The sequence below is a fragment of the Schistocerca gregaria genome, chromosome X (assembly GCF_023897955.1).
Source record: "Schistocerca gregaria isolate iqSchGreg1 chromosome X, iqSchGreg1.2, whole genome shotgun sequence".
In the NCBI taxonomy this organism is placed as follows: Eukaryota; Metazoa; Arthropoda; class Insecta; order Orthoptera; family Acrididae; genus Schistocerca; species Schistocerca gregaria.
Genome location: NC_064931.1, coordinates 219,322,973 through 219,340,825, shown reverse-complemented (window position 1 = coordinate 219,340,825; position 17,853 = coordinate 219,322,973). Strand labels below are relative to the sequence as shown.

The window sequence follows — 17,853 nt, the reverse complement described above, 5'->3', positions numbered from 1 at the left end:
CATACCATCATTTGACCATCAGACAGAATGCTGTATGGACAACATAGTAATAAGTATCCCTGGCACAGAGAAACAACTGAAAGATTTGGAAGCAAATAAGTTACCAGGTCCGGATGGAATCCCAGTTCAGTATTACAAAGAGTACTCTATGGTACTGGCCCCTTACCTAGCTTGCATTTATCGTGAATCTGTCACACAGTGCAAACTCCCAAGCAACTGGAAAAACGCACAGGTGACTTCTGTACATAAGGAGGGTCAAAGAACGGACCTGAAAAATTACAGACCGACATCCCTAACTTCACTTTGCTGCAGAATCCTTTAACATATTCTCAGTTCGAATATAATACATTTTACTGAGACTGAGAAGCTTATATCCACAAATCAGTGTGATTTTAGAAAGCATCACTCATGCGAAACTCAACTTGCCCTTTTCCCACATGATATACTGCGAACTATGGTTGAAAGTCAATAGGCAGATTCCATATTTCTAGATTTCTGGAAAGCATTTGACATGATGCCCCTGGGGAATAGCATCAGAGATATGTCACTGACTTAAAGACTTTTTAAGTTACAGAATACAGTATGTTGTCCTCGATGGCGAGAAGTCATCACAAACAAGGGTATCGTCAAAAGCGGCCCAGGGAAGTGCAATATGAGTGCCACTGTTCACTCTATGCATAAATGATTTGGCGTACAGGGTAGGCAGCAATCTGCAGTTGTTTGCTGATTAAGCTGTGGTGTATGGTAAGGTGTCGAAGTTGAGTGACTGTAGGAGGATACAAGATAATTCAGACAAAATTTCAAGTTGGTGTGATTAATGGCAGCTAGTTCTAAATGCAGAAAAATGTAAGTTAATGCAGATGAGTAGGAAAAACAATCCAGTAATGTTTAGATACAGAGTTAGTACTGTCCTGCTTGACACAGTCACATCGTTTAACTATCTGGACGTAATGTTGCAAATCAATATGAAATGGAATGAGCATGTAAGGACTGTGGTAGGTACGGCAAATGGTCAACTTCGGTCTACTGGGAGAATTTTAGGAATGTGTAGTTAATCTGTAAAGGAGATTGTATATAGGACGCTGGTGTGACCTACTCTTAAGTACTGCTTGAATGTTTGGGATCCATACCATGTAGGATTAAAGGAAACATATAAGCAATTCAGAGGCAGGCTGCTAGATTTGTTACTGGAAGGTTCAAACAACACATAAGTGTTACAAATATACGTCGGGAACACAATTTTAGAGAATTGGCGTTTGAAGCTGACTGCCTAACAACATACATTGCACCTAAGGATCACAAAGATAAGAGAAATAAGGACTCATATGGAGGCATATAGACAGTCATTTTTCCATCACTCTATTAGCGAGAGGAATAGCAAAGAAATGACAGGGTACCCTCCACCACGTGCTGTACAGTGGTTTGGGGAGTATGTATGTCGATGGAGATGTAGATTCTTGTAATAGATGAAGACTCTTATTCTGCATAACAGTTTATAGAAAGAACTTACCTCCAATTATGCCACTATAGCTGTCATTCATTTTTCTTATTAAGTATGTTACAGCTCCATGTTCCTCTTCCTTCTTATCAACTGATTTTGACTCATATTTAGTAGACTGTATAGTTGACAACATTTCACAGTAGTTGAAATTTGTAAGATTTTAGAGTCCCTCAAGAGTTTAGCACATATGAGTATACAAAATTTCCCAGGCTGACCCATTTCACATAAGCAAAGGAAAGCAGAGATGACAGCAATGTGTAGCCAAATAGCTGAAAAATTGTTATCTCGTTTCCATTGTTGCTACTCATCACTAGAGTGAAACAGAATTGGACACATCACCTAAAATGTGTGCACTGTGATGGAAAACTGAGTATGGTAAATTGATAATAGGAAAAAGTGTGTTGCCAGAGTGTGTAAAGAATTTGTACATTAATGTTTGTCCATCACAGTTGGCTCTAAAACAATTGACAAAATGGTTTCAACAAGTAACGTAATATCTATGATAATTCCCGCAGCAAATGCTCACCCAATGTAGCCACAAAAGTAATTGTTTGGTTTGTAAACCAGGAGTAGTTGTCCACTCGATAACTGGAGACAAAAGCAATAACAGCAGTATTGGACGTGTTGAAAATAATGATTTCACAGATTCTTCACTACCATTTATAACGAAAAATGGTGAATTCACAATGGAGGAACAGATTGCTCTCTCTCTCTCTCTCTCTCTCTCTCTCTCTCTCTCTCTCTCTCTCTCTCTCTCTCTCTCCATTTCGGAAGTAACAGTGAGTAAAATGTGCAAAATGGATACTTTGTTCTCTGTAAAAAGACCAAAACAGGAGTTATAAAATATGCCAGCACCATGAATGTGATCATGGTTTTGCATCCATCCATCTACCCACCCACCCAAACCAACCCACCCACCCAAACCCACCAAAAGTGTACAGAACAATTTCCTGTTATAAAAGTGAATGTTGCACAACAGGTAAAAGAAATTCACTATCACAATTTTTCTGAGATTACAACAGAATTTTATTGAGACTTTGAAGAGATCAGTACTACACTGAAAGTAACTAGTACAGAGATTTGATGGCACAGTTCTAGGAGTCCATAACTGGGAGATGATTGATGAGAATTTAACTGATATGCTGAACCTGCCTTAAAATCAGCCAGTCTCCAGATTTTCCTGTGCAGTGGGTTAAATGGTGTGGCTGCACAGAAATTCCTCCTTCCACATGTAGTGCCAGCTAGGAACTGAGTGAGAATTTTAGCTTCAAAAACTGAAGTATTACGTCTACTACCCCAAATTTAAAAGTTACAGAGGCATTAATGGAACTAAGAGAGAATTCTGCAAACAAAGACAAGAATCCCCTTTCCCAAAGGCATCAACCTGTTAGTTTCACTTTATGATAAACATGTTGCAATGTAAGCACCCATAATAAAAATTATATACACTTTTTTGACGCTGCTTTCTTGTTCAGATCAAGAATTTCTCCTACAAATTTGCTAAGCTAATGAATTCATTAACCTCAAGCATGAAATTGATGCATCCAATTAGCATTCTCTTATAAATTCTTAAGGGGATTAATATCAAGACGTGCAATACACTCACCATTCTCAGTCTTCCGTTTCTCATTTAACAAATTTCACATCTTTAGAAGTACCCAAATCTTTGCATTTTTAACAGCAATAAAACACTCCAAACTGCACTAAGATTTTGCCATAGCTTTTCAAGGTGATTTATCAAAAGATGTTGCTTTCATTTAAATATACTTCATTATTTTTCTTTATACCGTCCCTCTGTAATGTCAAAACAGAATTTGGCCTTTTGCAATAACAAAGGCTACTGCATCTTCACACATTTAAGAGTACTCCTGCTTTGTATTTCTTAATCACTTGTCTGCCCCTTTCTACTCCTTAAAACACATTAAATTTGAAAGCAAAAAAATATAATAAAAATAAATGTGCATGTATTCCTCTCACAATGTAGCTGACTTCCATGCATAGTCACTTCAACATCACCAACACATCTCAAAACAATCTCTCATAATGAAATTCATTAATACTACCTGATAAAAGTCCGCCTAACAAAGTAATAACTAACAACCAGAAAAGCAAAACTGGTAGTTATAACACAGTGGGCATATTATTGCTTTCCATTTTAATCTTCATCCAGGATGAAAAGATTTTAACTGCCTTATAATAATGTTGTAAACTGTAAGCATAATCAATCCACCTGTGTCTAAAAAGAGTAAAATATTTGTGAAATTCAGAGCATTTGTAAAGTACTCTACACTATTGCAGATGGTAAACCTAAACTTTCTGCTTTTAGATTGAAAATCCCATACACATGTGCAAAATTTTATATTTATTACATGTTGTTAATTACAGCTTACATGGTGTCAAATGTAAGGGGGCAATGAATTAGCAATACAAAAAATATGCATATAAATAAAAATCTCAGATGTTTTATATGTGTGTGCTTCTTGAACTTTTGGGCATTTAAGAACTTCTACTTAGCAACATTTTCATGGCCCATTTTTCAATAACTCTGATGCAGAGTAAGTATTATGTTCACTGTAAAAATTTACTGTTTACTTCTTCTAATGTTTAATATATTTGAGGCCCAACCTTGAGGTCTCTGTATCTGTATATCCTCAAGGTCATCTAGAAGACTGGACAAAGCAAAAGTAATTTTCATATCCGCTCCTCTGATGCACTGCGCCTCAAAACTGAATTCTTGTAACTGCAATGGTCCCATCAGGTTATACTTCCATATTTGCAGTAAATCATAGAACAAAATGCCATGCTTTCAAAAATTCCTCTGAGACATTTTATTTATGTTATAGCAAAATTCGATCCAAAAAGGCAATTCCTCAATGTCCATAACCCTTTTTTCCATGACCCCACAAACCACACATACTGTGGCTTAGAATTATGCATTTATGTATCCTCATACTGAAATTTCTTTACAATCCTTTAACATCAATTTCTTTAAAACTATCTCCATAGTTGTTTGTTCATATACCAAAATGCTACATGATCAAAGTGAGACAACTACAATGGGTTTCTCACAACAGGGAAGAATTCCAGATTCTATTACAATCTGCTTCCATTATAATCTTCCTCAAAAAGCCGATTTTTTCACACCGTTCTCCTGAAGTCTGGTGCACAACATCCCAATTTTTCAGTCACTATAGTGTTTCTGCTTTTTCAACTAGTAAAACGTGCTGACTACACTAAAAATAATTTATTGTCCCCCCAAATATCAAAAATTTTCTCCTCCTTCCCCCCTGCTCAACTTTTCACGAAGAACTACTTAATTAAAATTCTAAATGAATCACTGTCATACAATGTATTCATTTTTCTTTAAATGAGCAAGAGTATTTTCTTAAATTATGTCTATTCCCATTTAGGTTTTCCTTTCACCACCATACCACAGTAAATCTTTATGGAAATTTCTCCCATGCCTCTGTATCAGTAGAAATTTATTTTCATTTATCTATCAAGTAAATCTTTCACTTCAGCCTACTATTACATCTACATACATACCCCACAAGCCCCATACAGCACACAGTGGAGGGTACTTTTAACTACTACTAGTCATTATCTTTCCCATTCCACCTGCAAATGGAGTGAAGGAAAAACACCTGCCTATATGCTTCTGTAAGAGGCCGGATTTCTCTTGTCTTAGCAGTCCTTACTTGAAATATATGTTGGTGGCAGAAGGATCAATCCACAGTCTGTCATAAATGCAGGTTCTCTAAACTTTCTCAATAGTGATGCAAGAAAAGAAATTCTTCTTCCTTTCAGTGATTCTCCCTTGAGTTTGTGGACCACTTACGTAACACTCATGTGCTGATGGAAATCTACCAACAACAAATCTTGCAGCATGCCTCTGAATTGCTTCAATGTCTTCCTTTAATCGGATCTGGTGGGGATTCCAAACACCCACGCAGTACTCAAGAATGGTTCACATAGCGTTCTATACAAACTCACCTTCACAGATGAGCTACACTTTCCTAGAAGCCTCCCAATATGCTGAAGTCAACATTCACCCTCCCTGCAACTGACCTTACATGCTTATTCCATTACATGTCACTTTACAACTTTATGCCTAGACATTTCATCAATATGACTGCGTCAAGTAGCACACCACTAACACTGCATTCGAACAATACAGGATTGTTTTCCCTACTCATCTGCTTTAATTTACATTTTCCTACATTCAGACCAAGCAGCCATTAATCTCACTAAACAGAAATTCTACTCAAGTCATCCTGTATCCTACTACAGTCAGACACTCACAGACAACACTGTATACCACAGTGATATCAACAAACAGCTGCAGATTGCTGCTCAGCCTATATGCCATAGTGTTTATGTATACAGTGAATATGAGTAGTCCTATCACACTTCCCCGAGGCACTCCTGATGATACCTTTGTCTCCAATGAACACTCAACAGCTAGGACAATGTACCGGGTTCGAATATCTGAAAAATCTTCAAAAGCCACTCCCATGTCTGAGAACCTATTCAAGTTGCTCAGACTTTTGTTAACAGTCCGCAGTATGACACTGTGTCAAACATTTCCCAGAAATCTATGAATATGGAATCTGCCTGTTGCCCTTTATCCATAATTCGCAGAGTATCGTGCGAGAAAAGAACAAACTGAGTTTCACAAGAGTGATAATTTTTGAATCTACAGGGTGATTATAACTAGACTTTCAAAATACTGTAGAAATACCACCACTGGTCAGAATGACATGAAATTGCAATGGAATATTATCAGAGAAGGAGGGAAAACATATGGCAGAAGAAAAAATTAGTCTGAAAATTGAGCAATAGATGGTGCTGTATGTGTCAAAATATGTCATGGACATGAACCACTGAAACTGGTATAAACACGACGGGCACATGGATTTTCCTCCTTTCAAGTCTGTGACATTTGCCATGATTGTCTTAATGCAGGATCGTGCTCTGCTTGTAAAGCTGTATTACAAGATTGATGACTGTGCACACATCACTCTGCAGAAGTTCCAGACACTGAGGGGTTTGAAAATAGGTGTTGGGCTGATGACTGCTGTGGGTCTGGAGAAAATGATTCGGTAATTCGAAAAGATGGGTTCTTTTGGTGTGCAACCTGGTAGAGAGAGGAAATGAATTGATTCGATGTCAGTGGAAGCGGTGGTCACAGCAATGTACGAGGAGACGAGTGGTGGTGTGCAAATGTCTAGTGAACGGAGAATTGCCCAAATATTGGACATACCCATGATCATGGTGTGTAAGAGTGATGTGGGTTTATGGCATCATTTATCATAGGGCCATATTTTTTTCAAAGAAACAGGTGCTTCTGGTCCTGTAACCTGTACTGTCACTGGTAAGCACTACGAGTGTCTATTGCGCAACCACAACATTCCAGCTGTCGAATAGTGTGGATGGGACCATTTTTAAGCAAGATGGCACACCTCTGCACATTGCAAATCTGGTTTAGCAGCTGTTGAAGTGCCATTTCAGATATGCAAGAATTATCAGCCACCATTTCCCTACAGCCTGGCTGTCCCAATCACCTGATTGTGACTTCTTGCTGTGGGGCTATTTGGAAGATGTTGTGTTCAGTGTTCCAATTGCAATCTTAGCTGCATTGAAGGCATGCATTGCACAACACATTCTGAACATGACCCCACAAACACTTTGATCAGCTGTGGAACATGCTGTTTCTTGTTTTCAACTTGCTGCACAAAATGGTGGACAGCATATTGAATATGTTTTGCACCAGTCACATGCAAATTAATAATCCAATTTGATTTTGATTGATGCTTTTTATGTGGTTTTTGGCCTCAGGACAATTAAAAACTGATTTTTTCCCATCTGATGTGATATGATACTGTCGTGGTGGATGGGTTTACATAATTAACAGTATCACACCTGTACACCCACACAAACACTGAGTAGTACAGTTAGTTTAATGTCAAATGTGCACCTTAGGCAGTGTTGTAGGATTCATTTGTCATTTGTAGTCGACCGCTATTAAATTATGATGCTTTCAACACCACCTACTGTTACATTTTGTAACTATTTATTTTTCTTCTGTTATATGTTTTCCCCCTTCTATGATAATACTCTGTTGCAATTTGGCATCATTCTGACCAGTGGTGTTATTTCTACAGCAGTTGGAAAGTTTAACTTTAATTATAATCACCCTGTATATTTATTTGTGGATGGAAGCTTTGCTCTCTCATGTACAAATATTTAACAGTTTTCATCTGATCTTATTCTTCAACCTTGCTCTAGCAGGGCCAATATTCACCCAGTTGTCATGTGTCTGTTCCTAATTCTTTCACCAGCACCGGTACGATCATCTCACCCCTCTCAAAAATCTTCAGTTTTTTTAAATGACATGTTGTAACATGTGAAGCTTGTCTCACTGTCATTATCAGCAACTGCATATACCTAATGATCATATACTAAAACTACTAATATGGATGGCTATGTTTCCTTTATACTTTTTCAGTAAAGGACCAACACTTTCTTTTCCTGGTTAAAAATTAGACCTGAAGTGTTCTCCAATGGCTGAAACTAAAAAAAGCACCTCACTGAAATTTTAACTAATTTTCTTCACAAAATTAAATGGTGTATGAAATGTTAAACAACCAACCACTACATATTAATTGTATTATATATATGAGTTTAATTCATATCATAAACTGTTAGAAATGAGTAGCGTAAAAGGTTCGGATAATAAACTCAGTATTAAAGCAACTGAGAAACAGAAAAACAAAAATGACATTGATTCACAGAAGCAATGCATTTTATTGTTAATCCTTAGTAAAAGTGGAGGTGCAACTATTTTATCTACACACATTGAAATAAATTCAAAAGTTCATGAAGGTATTAAAAGATGGAAGGTTACTGTTTAAAATCTCATGCACAACAAGGTTATTAGAGACTGAGCACTAATTCAGATTGGATGGACAAAGATAGGAGAAGAAACCCAATGAAGTCTCTGAGCACTATGGGACTTAACATCTATGGTCATCAGTCCCCTAGAACTTAGAACTACTTAAACCTAACTAACCTAAGGACAACACACAACACCCAGCCATCACAAGACAGAGAAAATCCCTGACTCTGCCGGGAATCGAACCCGGGAACCCGGACGCGGGAAGCGAGAACGCTACCAAACCCAATGAAGTCTTGTTGAAGATTTCACCTCATCCATAAAGCATATGAAGTCATTTGTGGAAGCCATGGAATCAGAAATCACATGTTAAGAATCAGAATGATCACACAGGGATTTTAGCTCTGCTGCTATTGATCATGAAATGGAAGAAAGAAGATTAAAGTTTGATGTCCTGTCATTTGCCAAATTTGGGTCCAACATATTACGTGTTGAACATCTCACTAATACAATGAAACTCTGAAACTCAAAGTAGCTCTGTTACAAATTAATTTCAGAAACAGTACTGAGACTGGTGGACATTTGATCAATTTCTACTGTATTACCTAAAAGACTTGACCTGCAGTTTGTTAGCTATTTTTACAACAATTAAATCTCAATAACTGACCAAACTGTAGCAGGATTCTGAATACACATGGAAGCTCACTGACAGATAATGTAACAATCACACAAAGTTGCTGAATAATAGTAGTCACATGTAGTCACCAACTTCACTGTGAGTAATATTTAAATGCATACATTCAATAGTACATCCCAGTGCCATGGTTTAAGATCTCACTGGATACATCACAATTTCCATCAGTGGAGATCTTATCATTCACATTATATAAAGGAGGTTTTACTGACACTGACAGTCCATCACCCAAAGGTAACATCGTGTAACAAACAGGTATGAATAAACGTGTAATCCCAATATTTTTAAGACTGTCCAAGACATCTTCCTTAAGCAACAGATGGTGTCATTTCCTTGACCTCTGTATTAATCAAATATGTTAAGAGAGTGAAACTCACTTGCCTGCAGTCTTCACATACAGACAATCAGGAATGAGCACTGAACTAGCTTGCAGTTCCAGATTCAGATGGATGTTTAAAATTTTTCTGGTCAAGTATTTGTTATTGCATCTTGTGGTTTCACAAACCACAAATTTTCTGAGATCACAAGTTTTGTTTAATGCTGAGAACAGCATGAAGTTCGGTTTGAGTCATGAGCAAGCTAGGTAACAAATATTGTTTCCCTTGCTGTATTAGATGAGGATGTTGTAAAATAGCATCAATACAAAGAACAAAAAAGTGGTATACACACACACACACACACACACACACACACACACACACACACACACACTCTCTCTCTCTCTCTCTCTCTCTCTCTCTCTCTCTCTCTTTCCATTAGCATTTAACCTAAAACATCATATGTAGATGGGATAATTAGGAGTAATCCAGGGGGAAAGTTACTGTTCAACATCTTGTTGATGATGAGATCATAAGAGACGGAACACAACCTCAAACTGCTGAAGGATGGGGCAAGAAATTGATTCTCATCGTTTCAAAGAAACCAGCCTAGCATTTAATGCATGAGGTTTGAGAAAACTGCACAATACCATTCTTTTCATGCTCTTCTGAAAATACCTCAGGAAAAATGTGTAAACCCTGAAACTGAGAGCAACGGAGGCAAAAATTCACTCTTGAACAATGCAGATACCATGAATAAAAACTTGCCCTGTGCTGCTTTCTAACATGGTTACTCTTTTTGATTTCACTGTATTGTAGGGTCAGCATTTCATTCATGTTGTATATGGAACAAGTTTGATCTTTTACTCAATATTTGTTCTGGAAACTATAGGAGAAATTTACTACAGATATTCTGGAATAAAGCTTAATTGAGATTATTTTCTGTTTTCCTTCTACAGTCTGTATACTTTATATCAAATCTAGAACAGTATAGTGTAGATGAGTTGGATGAACGTATGTTGTGTTTAAAATTATATTTGTAATAACCTGGAATAGGAGACTGGTATTGTGTAAATGAATTGCATGAATGTATGTTGAATTTAAAATTACATTTGTATTGCTCTGGATTAGCAGACTGGTATTTGGTCTAATTAACCGAAAAGCATCACGGACTTGCCCTGACTAATAATCCTACTGTAGAGACAAATCACATTCAATACTACATAGTCTCTAGCTTCGTAAGACTCTGAAAATGAGAAGTAAGGCAACAATGGCTCCAATTAGAGAACTATATGCAACTTTCTTCCGTGTTCTACCAAGATAATTTCGACACTGGAATATCAAAAGAAAAAGAAATGTGGCTACAAGAGGACGGAACACTTCATACTCATAATTAAAGATATCTCAATGACAAATTTGGTCTTCATAGTTTAAATGAGATGAAAATGGCCCTTTTGATTTTCAATAATTTTCAAAACAAGTATGCTACAGACAACAATCTGAATTTCTGCTAATCCTTGTACAAATGAAACTTAAAATATTTTTGTTGAAATTCTTGTGGGTAAAGTGACATGCCAAACTGCAATATAAAATATTCATAAAATTACTGTTACTCACCTGCTGAGCTGGTGTGGTGAAGAATGGAGTATGAGCTATTACTGTAACATAAATCTGCGGCCTAAATTCCACAGATGAGCCAGGAATACAACACTGAAAAATAAAACAACAAGTAGTTGAACATAGAAGAAATACAATACACAAAGAAATCGAAGAAATACACAACAAGAATGGATGAGCCCATAAATCTAAATGAGCTGCTGAACTACAAGGCAAAACATGGGAGAAGGAACACTGGAGAACTAAAGAAGAGATAACTGGACCAAGACCTTGTAGGACAGAACAACCCATAAAAGATTTATTTCTTGTTGATGATGAGAAAACACCATATACAGACAGGGATACATCTATGTATGTCCCAAGAATGGATTTATCCTCCATGATGAGAAAACACCATATACAGACAGGGATACATCTCTGTATATCCCAAGAATGGATCTATCCTCCAATCATTATTACAATTTTTTACGAGGCCAAACTAAGCACATATTAGGTGATGCCTACACAGGACAAACTGTTCTATAGCTGAAAGGTGCTTCACAGATTTGTGAGGAGGATTTAAAATAGCTTCATTCTACTAATTGGGAAAGTGCCTTGATTCACATATTAGGTTAAAGGCAGAAAAGATGTGTTTCAGATTACCAGTGAGCAACCACAACATTCTGTACTGAATTTCGTTGTGATATCTGATATAATACCGTGTACTTCAGATGAAGCTGAATCCAACTGAAGAAAGCATAGCTGAAAATTTCATTACTGGTGGGGACTCCTTTCAGCAATCACTCACAGACAGTGGATAGATTAGTCCTGAGTGGCTGTAGTAGTCATTAGAGGGAAATGCTCTTAAATGGTCTGGGTAAAATTACATTCTTCCATTTAACTGTTGATTTGCTGAAACATCTGAGTTTAAGAACTGTTGTTGTTATCTACTTGTGCTCTTTTTGTCCCCAACATTTGAAAGCTCTCAGTGTTTGGACTATGTCTGAACCTCAACAGAACCACGCCTACGCCCCTGAATCAGAAGAAACAGACTGCCTTCTAAGTCATCCTGAATCCTCTAGAATACATTAACACAGTTATGTAGTGGGCCACACTAGTGACGTGAACCATATATTCCACACTATTTTTGTCCCCTCCCATATTGGTACTGCATTGCACACCTAACCTATGCAGTACCACTATCCTTCACTTTTCCACCCCTGTTCCCAACCTCTTGTCCCATGGCTCATATCCCTGTAAAAAAAACTAGAGGCAAGAAGGCAAAATGTGTCCCACACACCATCTCATTACCACTTACTCTAGTTCTATCACATACATTTTCTATCCCATCAAAGGTAATGCCAACTGTGAAAGCAGCCTGTAGTCTACCAACTTAGATTATAGATTATATTATTATTATTATTATTATTATTATTATTATTATTATTATTATTATTTTATGTGAGGGACACTCAACATCATGATCATCAGTGCCCTGACGAAAAGTCAGCATCTCACGGATAGTGACAAAGGCTCTCCCCACATGCAAAGCAGTTAACAATGCATTAAAGTCTGTCTCCCTTCCCCACCACTTTAGGGATGATATCTGACAGTTCATAAAATTTCACCACTCTGTATAGGAATCAGTATGAGCGAGGGTGGTGGGCAGATCTCCATCAAGAATGAGGGCTGCCATGATATCAGTCTATGAGACACACATTGTCAAAATATACTGAACTGAAAGTGCACACCACAAACCTCACAGAGTGGTGGGATGCTCCCACCAGAGGAGGAAGCCATGTGTTAAAGGGCTATGTCTGATGCACAGCCTGGTAATCAAAACCCACTTCCAGCGTTGAGACTGACATGAAGTCCAACACGCCAGTGTGGATGATTTGAGTCACTGCAGTTTGTTTTCTGTCACTTTCAACCATTCAGTCTCCCACTGCTGCATGATGCAACTGTCAGAAAATGGGATGGCAGTGTGCAACGGAATGGGACACCGGGAGATAACACCATCTTGACATGCTTCCTTGGCTCCTTTGTCAGCCATGTTGTTTTCCCTATATCCAGATGTGGCCAGGTACCCAGCAAAAGATCAGCTCCTTGATCACGATGCTGGAGCTGTTGTAAGGAGTCATGGATGAGCTCAATTAGCTGGTCTACTGGATACATCTGGTGAAGTGCTTGCAGTGCACTAAGCAAACATGAACAGACAAGAAACCTTTTATGGTGATGTCTGTGAATTCTCTCCAGTGTCATCATAATGCCATATAGTTCCACATCATAACTTGTAAATTGTTCCAGAAGACGCGCTTTGAAATCCCTATCGGGGAAAAAAGCAGAACAATTGAGGACATTCTCTTGCTGGAATCCATCTGTATAAATACGGATCCTTGACACAGACAGTAGCATGTATTCTATATGTCTTGGTCGCATGGGACCGATTCCTGAACAACTGTTCAAAGTTTGGTTGGACCACTGCCCTAAATGCCAATGACTGAGGTGACATTGAGATTTTCAGTGCCTGTCAAGCCAAAAGGATATGTTGCAAAAGCCAGAGTGGTGGTTCACCAGCCTCTGCACACAGACTACAAACTGGGATGGTCCGAAAGGCTCCAGTCGATAACTGAATGCCCTCACTGAGGACAGCGTCTAAGATCTTGAGGCAGGAAATACGGGCTGATCCACAGACCACTCTGCTGTAATCTGAATGTGATCAAACAAATTCCCTATAAAACTACAGGAGGTGGGACCTGTAGGCTCCCCATGCTTTCCCACAGTGGAAGTGGACCAATTAACGGAAGTTGTAATTCCTTCCAGGAAACCTTCTTCGATTCTTTTATCACTCTCCTCAGACAGTTGTCATTCCACCAAGGTACAGGCAGTTGTCTGAGGTGCTTTCGAGATTGTAGGATGGACTCTGCAGCAGCCTGTTGGATCTCACAAGTGATATGGGTCACCATCTCCTGCACACATTCCTTTGGTTCAAAATGGCCTGTCAACTGTACTGAAACCAATTTGTCCTTTGAATGATCCATTTTCGTGGTCTCCTGTCAACCACCGTCTGAACTGGCAGATGGATCCACACTGCGAAGTGGTCACTAATATGTAAATCTGTAGCCACTTCCCACTGAACTGAGTCTGCACTACCTGGGGAGCAAAGAGATGAATGGCTCAAAAAGATTCTGTAGCTGTGGAAAAGTGTGAGATCTGACCTGAGTTCAAAAGGTAGATATCCTCAGAATGGACAAGTCGCTTGATAATTCGACTCCTGGAGCAAGTGGTGGCAGAGTCCCAAAGCATGTTGTGTGAATTGAAGTCCCCCACATAGAAGAATGGACATGGGATTGCCTGGGAGAGTTCTGTCAGTGCATCTGCATCCACAGGATCATGAGGTAGAAGACATAAAGAACACATTGTGATGTTAAATGGTGCTAGAACTTCCACGGCAACTGCGTGTTTGGCTGTGGTAAGAGGGACAGGAGAGGGATAGCATCTGTCATCAGTGAAATCAGCCACTCCATCTTAGCCCTGTCTTCAGTAACATCATCCTTCCTGTAGGGGTGATAACCCCTTAATACAGGTGTGTCAGTGACTTTCAAATGAGTTTCTTGTAAGCAGATGCAGAACGGTTTCTCCTGGATCAGGAGCTACAATTCTTCCAAATGTGATCGGAATCCATCTAAATTCCACCACAACGCAGAAGTCTCTGTGGGAGCCACTGATTAGCGATGTTGGGTCTTGTCTTTCTACCACAAAGGCAGTGATTTAGCTGGGAGGTCAAGGGGCATGTTAGCTGGTGCCAGGCCCTCTGGTTCCTCCAGGTTTAAATCCATATCTTCAAGAGTAAAGTCCCCTTCTGAGAGAGAGAAAGCTCATGGATCTGAAGATTTAACTGCCACTTTCTTCAAACTATTTTTTGAGGGATGTTTATCCTTACTTATGGGAGGAGTTGGTTGCTTGTGTTGAGGGGATTGTTTAGTAGGCTTCTGATGGTGGGCAGCAGTATGTGGCTTATGTTGTAAGCCCATTGCTGATGGCTTCTGAATGATTCTTGGCTCAAGTGTAGTTTTTCCCCCACAGGTACACAGACAAGCGCATGTGCTCATACTTGAATCTGTGGCCTGAGTTTGTGTGGAGGCATCACACTTGGCGATGGAAAAGAAGTATCAAAAACTGGAGGTTGCACAGCTTTGAAAGCTTTTTTAGCTTTGCTGTAACAGGGTATGCATCTCGTGACTTTCAACTCCTGAATTTTCCTTTCCTTGTTGTACATCTCAAACTTTCTGCTCCATACTGGGTGATCCCCCGAGCAGTTTATACATTTCAGAGGAAGTGTACAAGAATTGCCTAATTTGTGAGCTGGGCCTCCACAATTTCCACATGTAGCACTTCCATTACACTCTACAGTGATATGGCCAAATATTTGACATCACATTGGGTTAGGAACAAACAGGTGAACCTTAAGAAGAATATAGCCTGCAAGGATGTGTTCATGTAATTCTGGAGCAGTAGATGCTAGAATAAACATTGCAGATTTTTCCAATGTGCCACTGACTCTTCTCATATAGTTCTGCACTTCTGTGATGCCCACGTTTTTCTATTCTTCACATAACTCCACAAGGTCCACATCCATTATATCAGAGCAGTTAACCATGCCCTCACAGAAGTTAAGGGTGTTCTGCAACTCAGTCTCAACTGGGTAGTCACCTAAGGCCTTACATCACATAATCTTTGATAACTGGTTTGAATAAGCAGTTTCATCTAGTAGTGTTCCGTTATGAAGTCGTTTGACACTTTTTAGAGACACAGCAACACCCTCCAATGCCTTGTGAATATAGAAAGGGGAGACCTTCTCAAAGGTTCCCCTCATCTCTTGATAACAAGGAAAGCATTATGGCACACTACTGCCCTGTTACTATGATGCTGAGACTTCTTCTCGCGAGGACTGACCAACCAAACTCTCTTTGATGAGTGAATGTAGGTACTACCTGACAGCATACCCATCCTGTCAGGATCCGTTGTTTGATGAGACCATTCCACTGCGATCCCATGAGATGCTAGGGAAACAAATGTCCACCCAGCCAAGGCCTGCATGCCCGAGCAAACCTTATGCAACAGGGAAGAGGGGGGAGAAGGGGGGAACAGGTGCCCCCGAGGTTGCCTGCTAAATACAGTTTTACCTCAACAGCCATTCACCTCCTCAGCACGTACCACACTGAGGTTGAGGATTGTTGTTTTTTAGTGGTACGTATTTCCTCGCAGTCCAGACGGTGAAGCCAAGGCCTCCATTCTCCAATACACACTCCAGCCACACACACCTTTTTTCTCCCCAGCTCACCTGCAGGGTCCAGGTCCTTTCATTCTCTCTGCTCCCCCCCCCCCTCCCCCCCATTCCACCCCTCAGCACAACTATCCCAATGCCCCAATGCCCAATGCTGCACCTAGCAGCCCACCATCCTGTCTCTGTCCCACACCTGTCTATACGGATTCACACAGGCAGCACTACAGTAGCTTCACCACACCACACATACAATGTGTATCCTGCCATCTCTCCCCTCCACCACCCCACCTCTCCCTCCACACATCTTCTGTACACCCACCACTACTCACTTCAGTAGAGAGAGCTTCTCAATGGCGTGTGGCCACTCAAACGAATATCAACTGCGTTTTTTTTTAAATTGGAACCCCCACTTTTTATTACATATTCATGTAGTGCGTAAAGAAATATGAATGTTTTAGTTGGACCTCTTTTTTCACTTTGTGATAGATGGCGCTGTAATAGTCACAAACGTATAAGTATGTGGTACCACGTAACATTCCGCCAGTGCAGACAGTATTTGGTTCGTGGTACATTACCCATGTTAAAATGGACCATTTACCAATTGCGGAAAAGGCCGATATCGTGTAGTGTATGGCTATTGTGATCAAAATGCCCAACACGCGTGTGCTATGTATGCTGCTAGGTATCCTGGGCGACATCATCCAAGTGTCCGGACAGTTCACCAGATAGTTATGTTATTTAAGGAAACAGGAAGTGTTCAGCCACGTGTGAAACGTCAACCAAAACCTGCAACAAATGATGATGCCCAAGTAGGTGTTTTAGTTGCTGTCGTGGCTAATCCGCACATCAGTAGCAGACAAACTGCACGAGAATCGGGAATCTCAAAAATGTCAGTGTTGAGAATGCTACATCAACATCGATTGCACCCATACCATATTTCTATGCACCAGGAATTGCATGGCGATGACTTTGAACATCGTGTACAGTTCTGCCACTAGGCACAAGAGATTACGGGATGATGACAGATTTTTTGCATGCATTCTATTTAGCAATGAAGCGTCATTCACCAACAACGGTAACCTAAACCGGTATAATATGCACTATTGGGTAATGGAAAATCCACGACGGTTGCAGCAAGTGGAACATCATTGATCTTGGTGGGTTAATGTATGGTGCAGCATTATGGGAGGAAGGATAATTGGCTCCCATTTTATCGGTGGCAATCTAAATGGTGCAATGTATGCTGATTTCCTACGTAATGTTCTACCGATGTTACTGCAAGATATTTAACTTGCATGACAGAATGGCGTTGTACTGCCTACATGATGGATGTTCAGCACATAGCTCATGTGCCGTTGAAGTGGTATTGAATAACATATTTCATGACAGGTGGATTGGTCGTCGAACCACCATACCATGGCTCGCACGATCACCGGATCTAACGTCCCCGGACTTCTTTCTGTGGGGAAAGTTGAAGGATATTTGCTGTCGTGATCCACTGACAACGCCTGACAACAGGCATCAATGCATTGTCAATGCATGTGCGAACATTACGGAAGGCAA

General features: G+C 39.7%; 1 protein-coding gene across 3 annotated transcripts in view; it reads right to left on the bottom strand.

The window, feature by feature from the left end:
* Window positions 1-17,853, bottom strand: part of LOC126297774 (KICSTOR complex protein SZT2-like) — a 710,838-nt gene that overhangs the window by 674,340 nt on the left and 18,645 nt on the right. For all 3 annotated transcript variants that reach the window (XM_049988949.1, XM_049988951.1, XM_049988950.1), the window contains exon 5: window positions 11,025-11,117. In XM_049988949.1, the coding sequence (XP_049844906.1) occupies window positions 11,025-11,117 (93 nt within the window). The remainder of the gene's footprint in view (window positions 1-11,024; window positions 11,118-17,853) is intronic.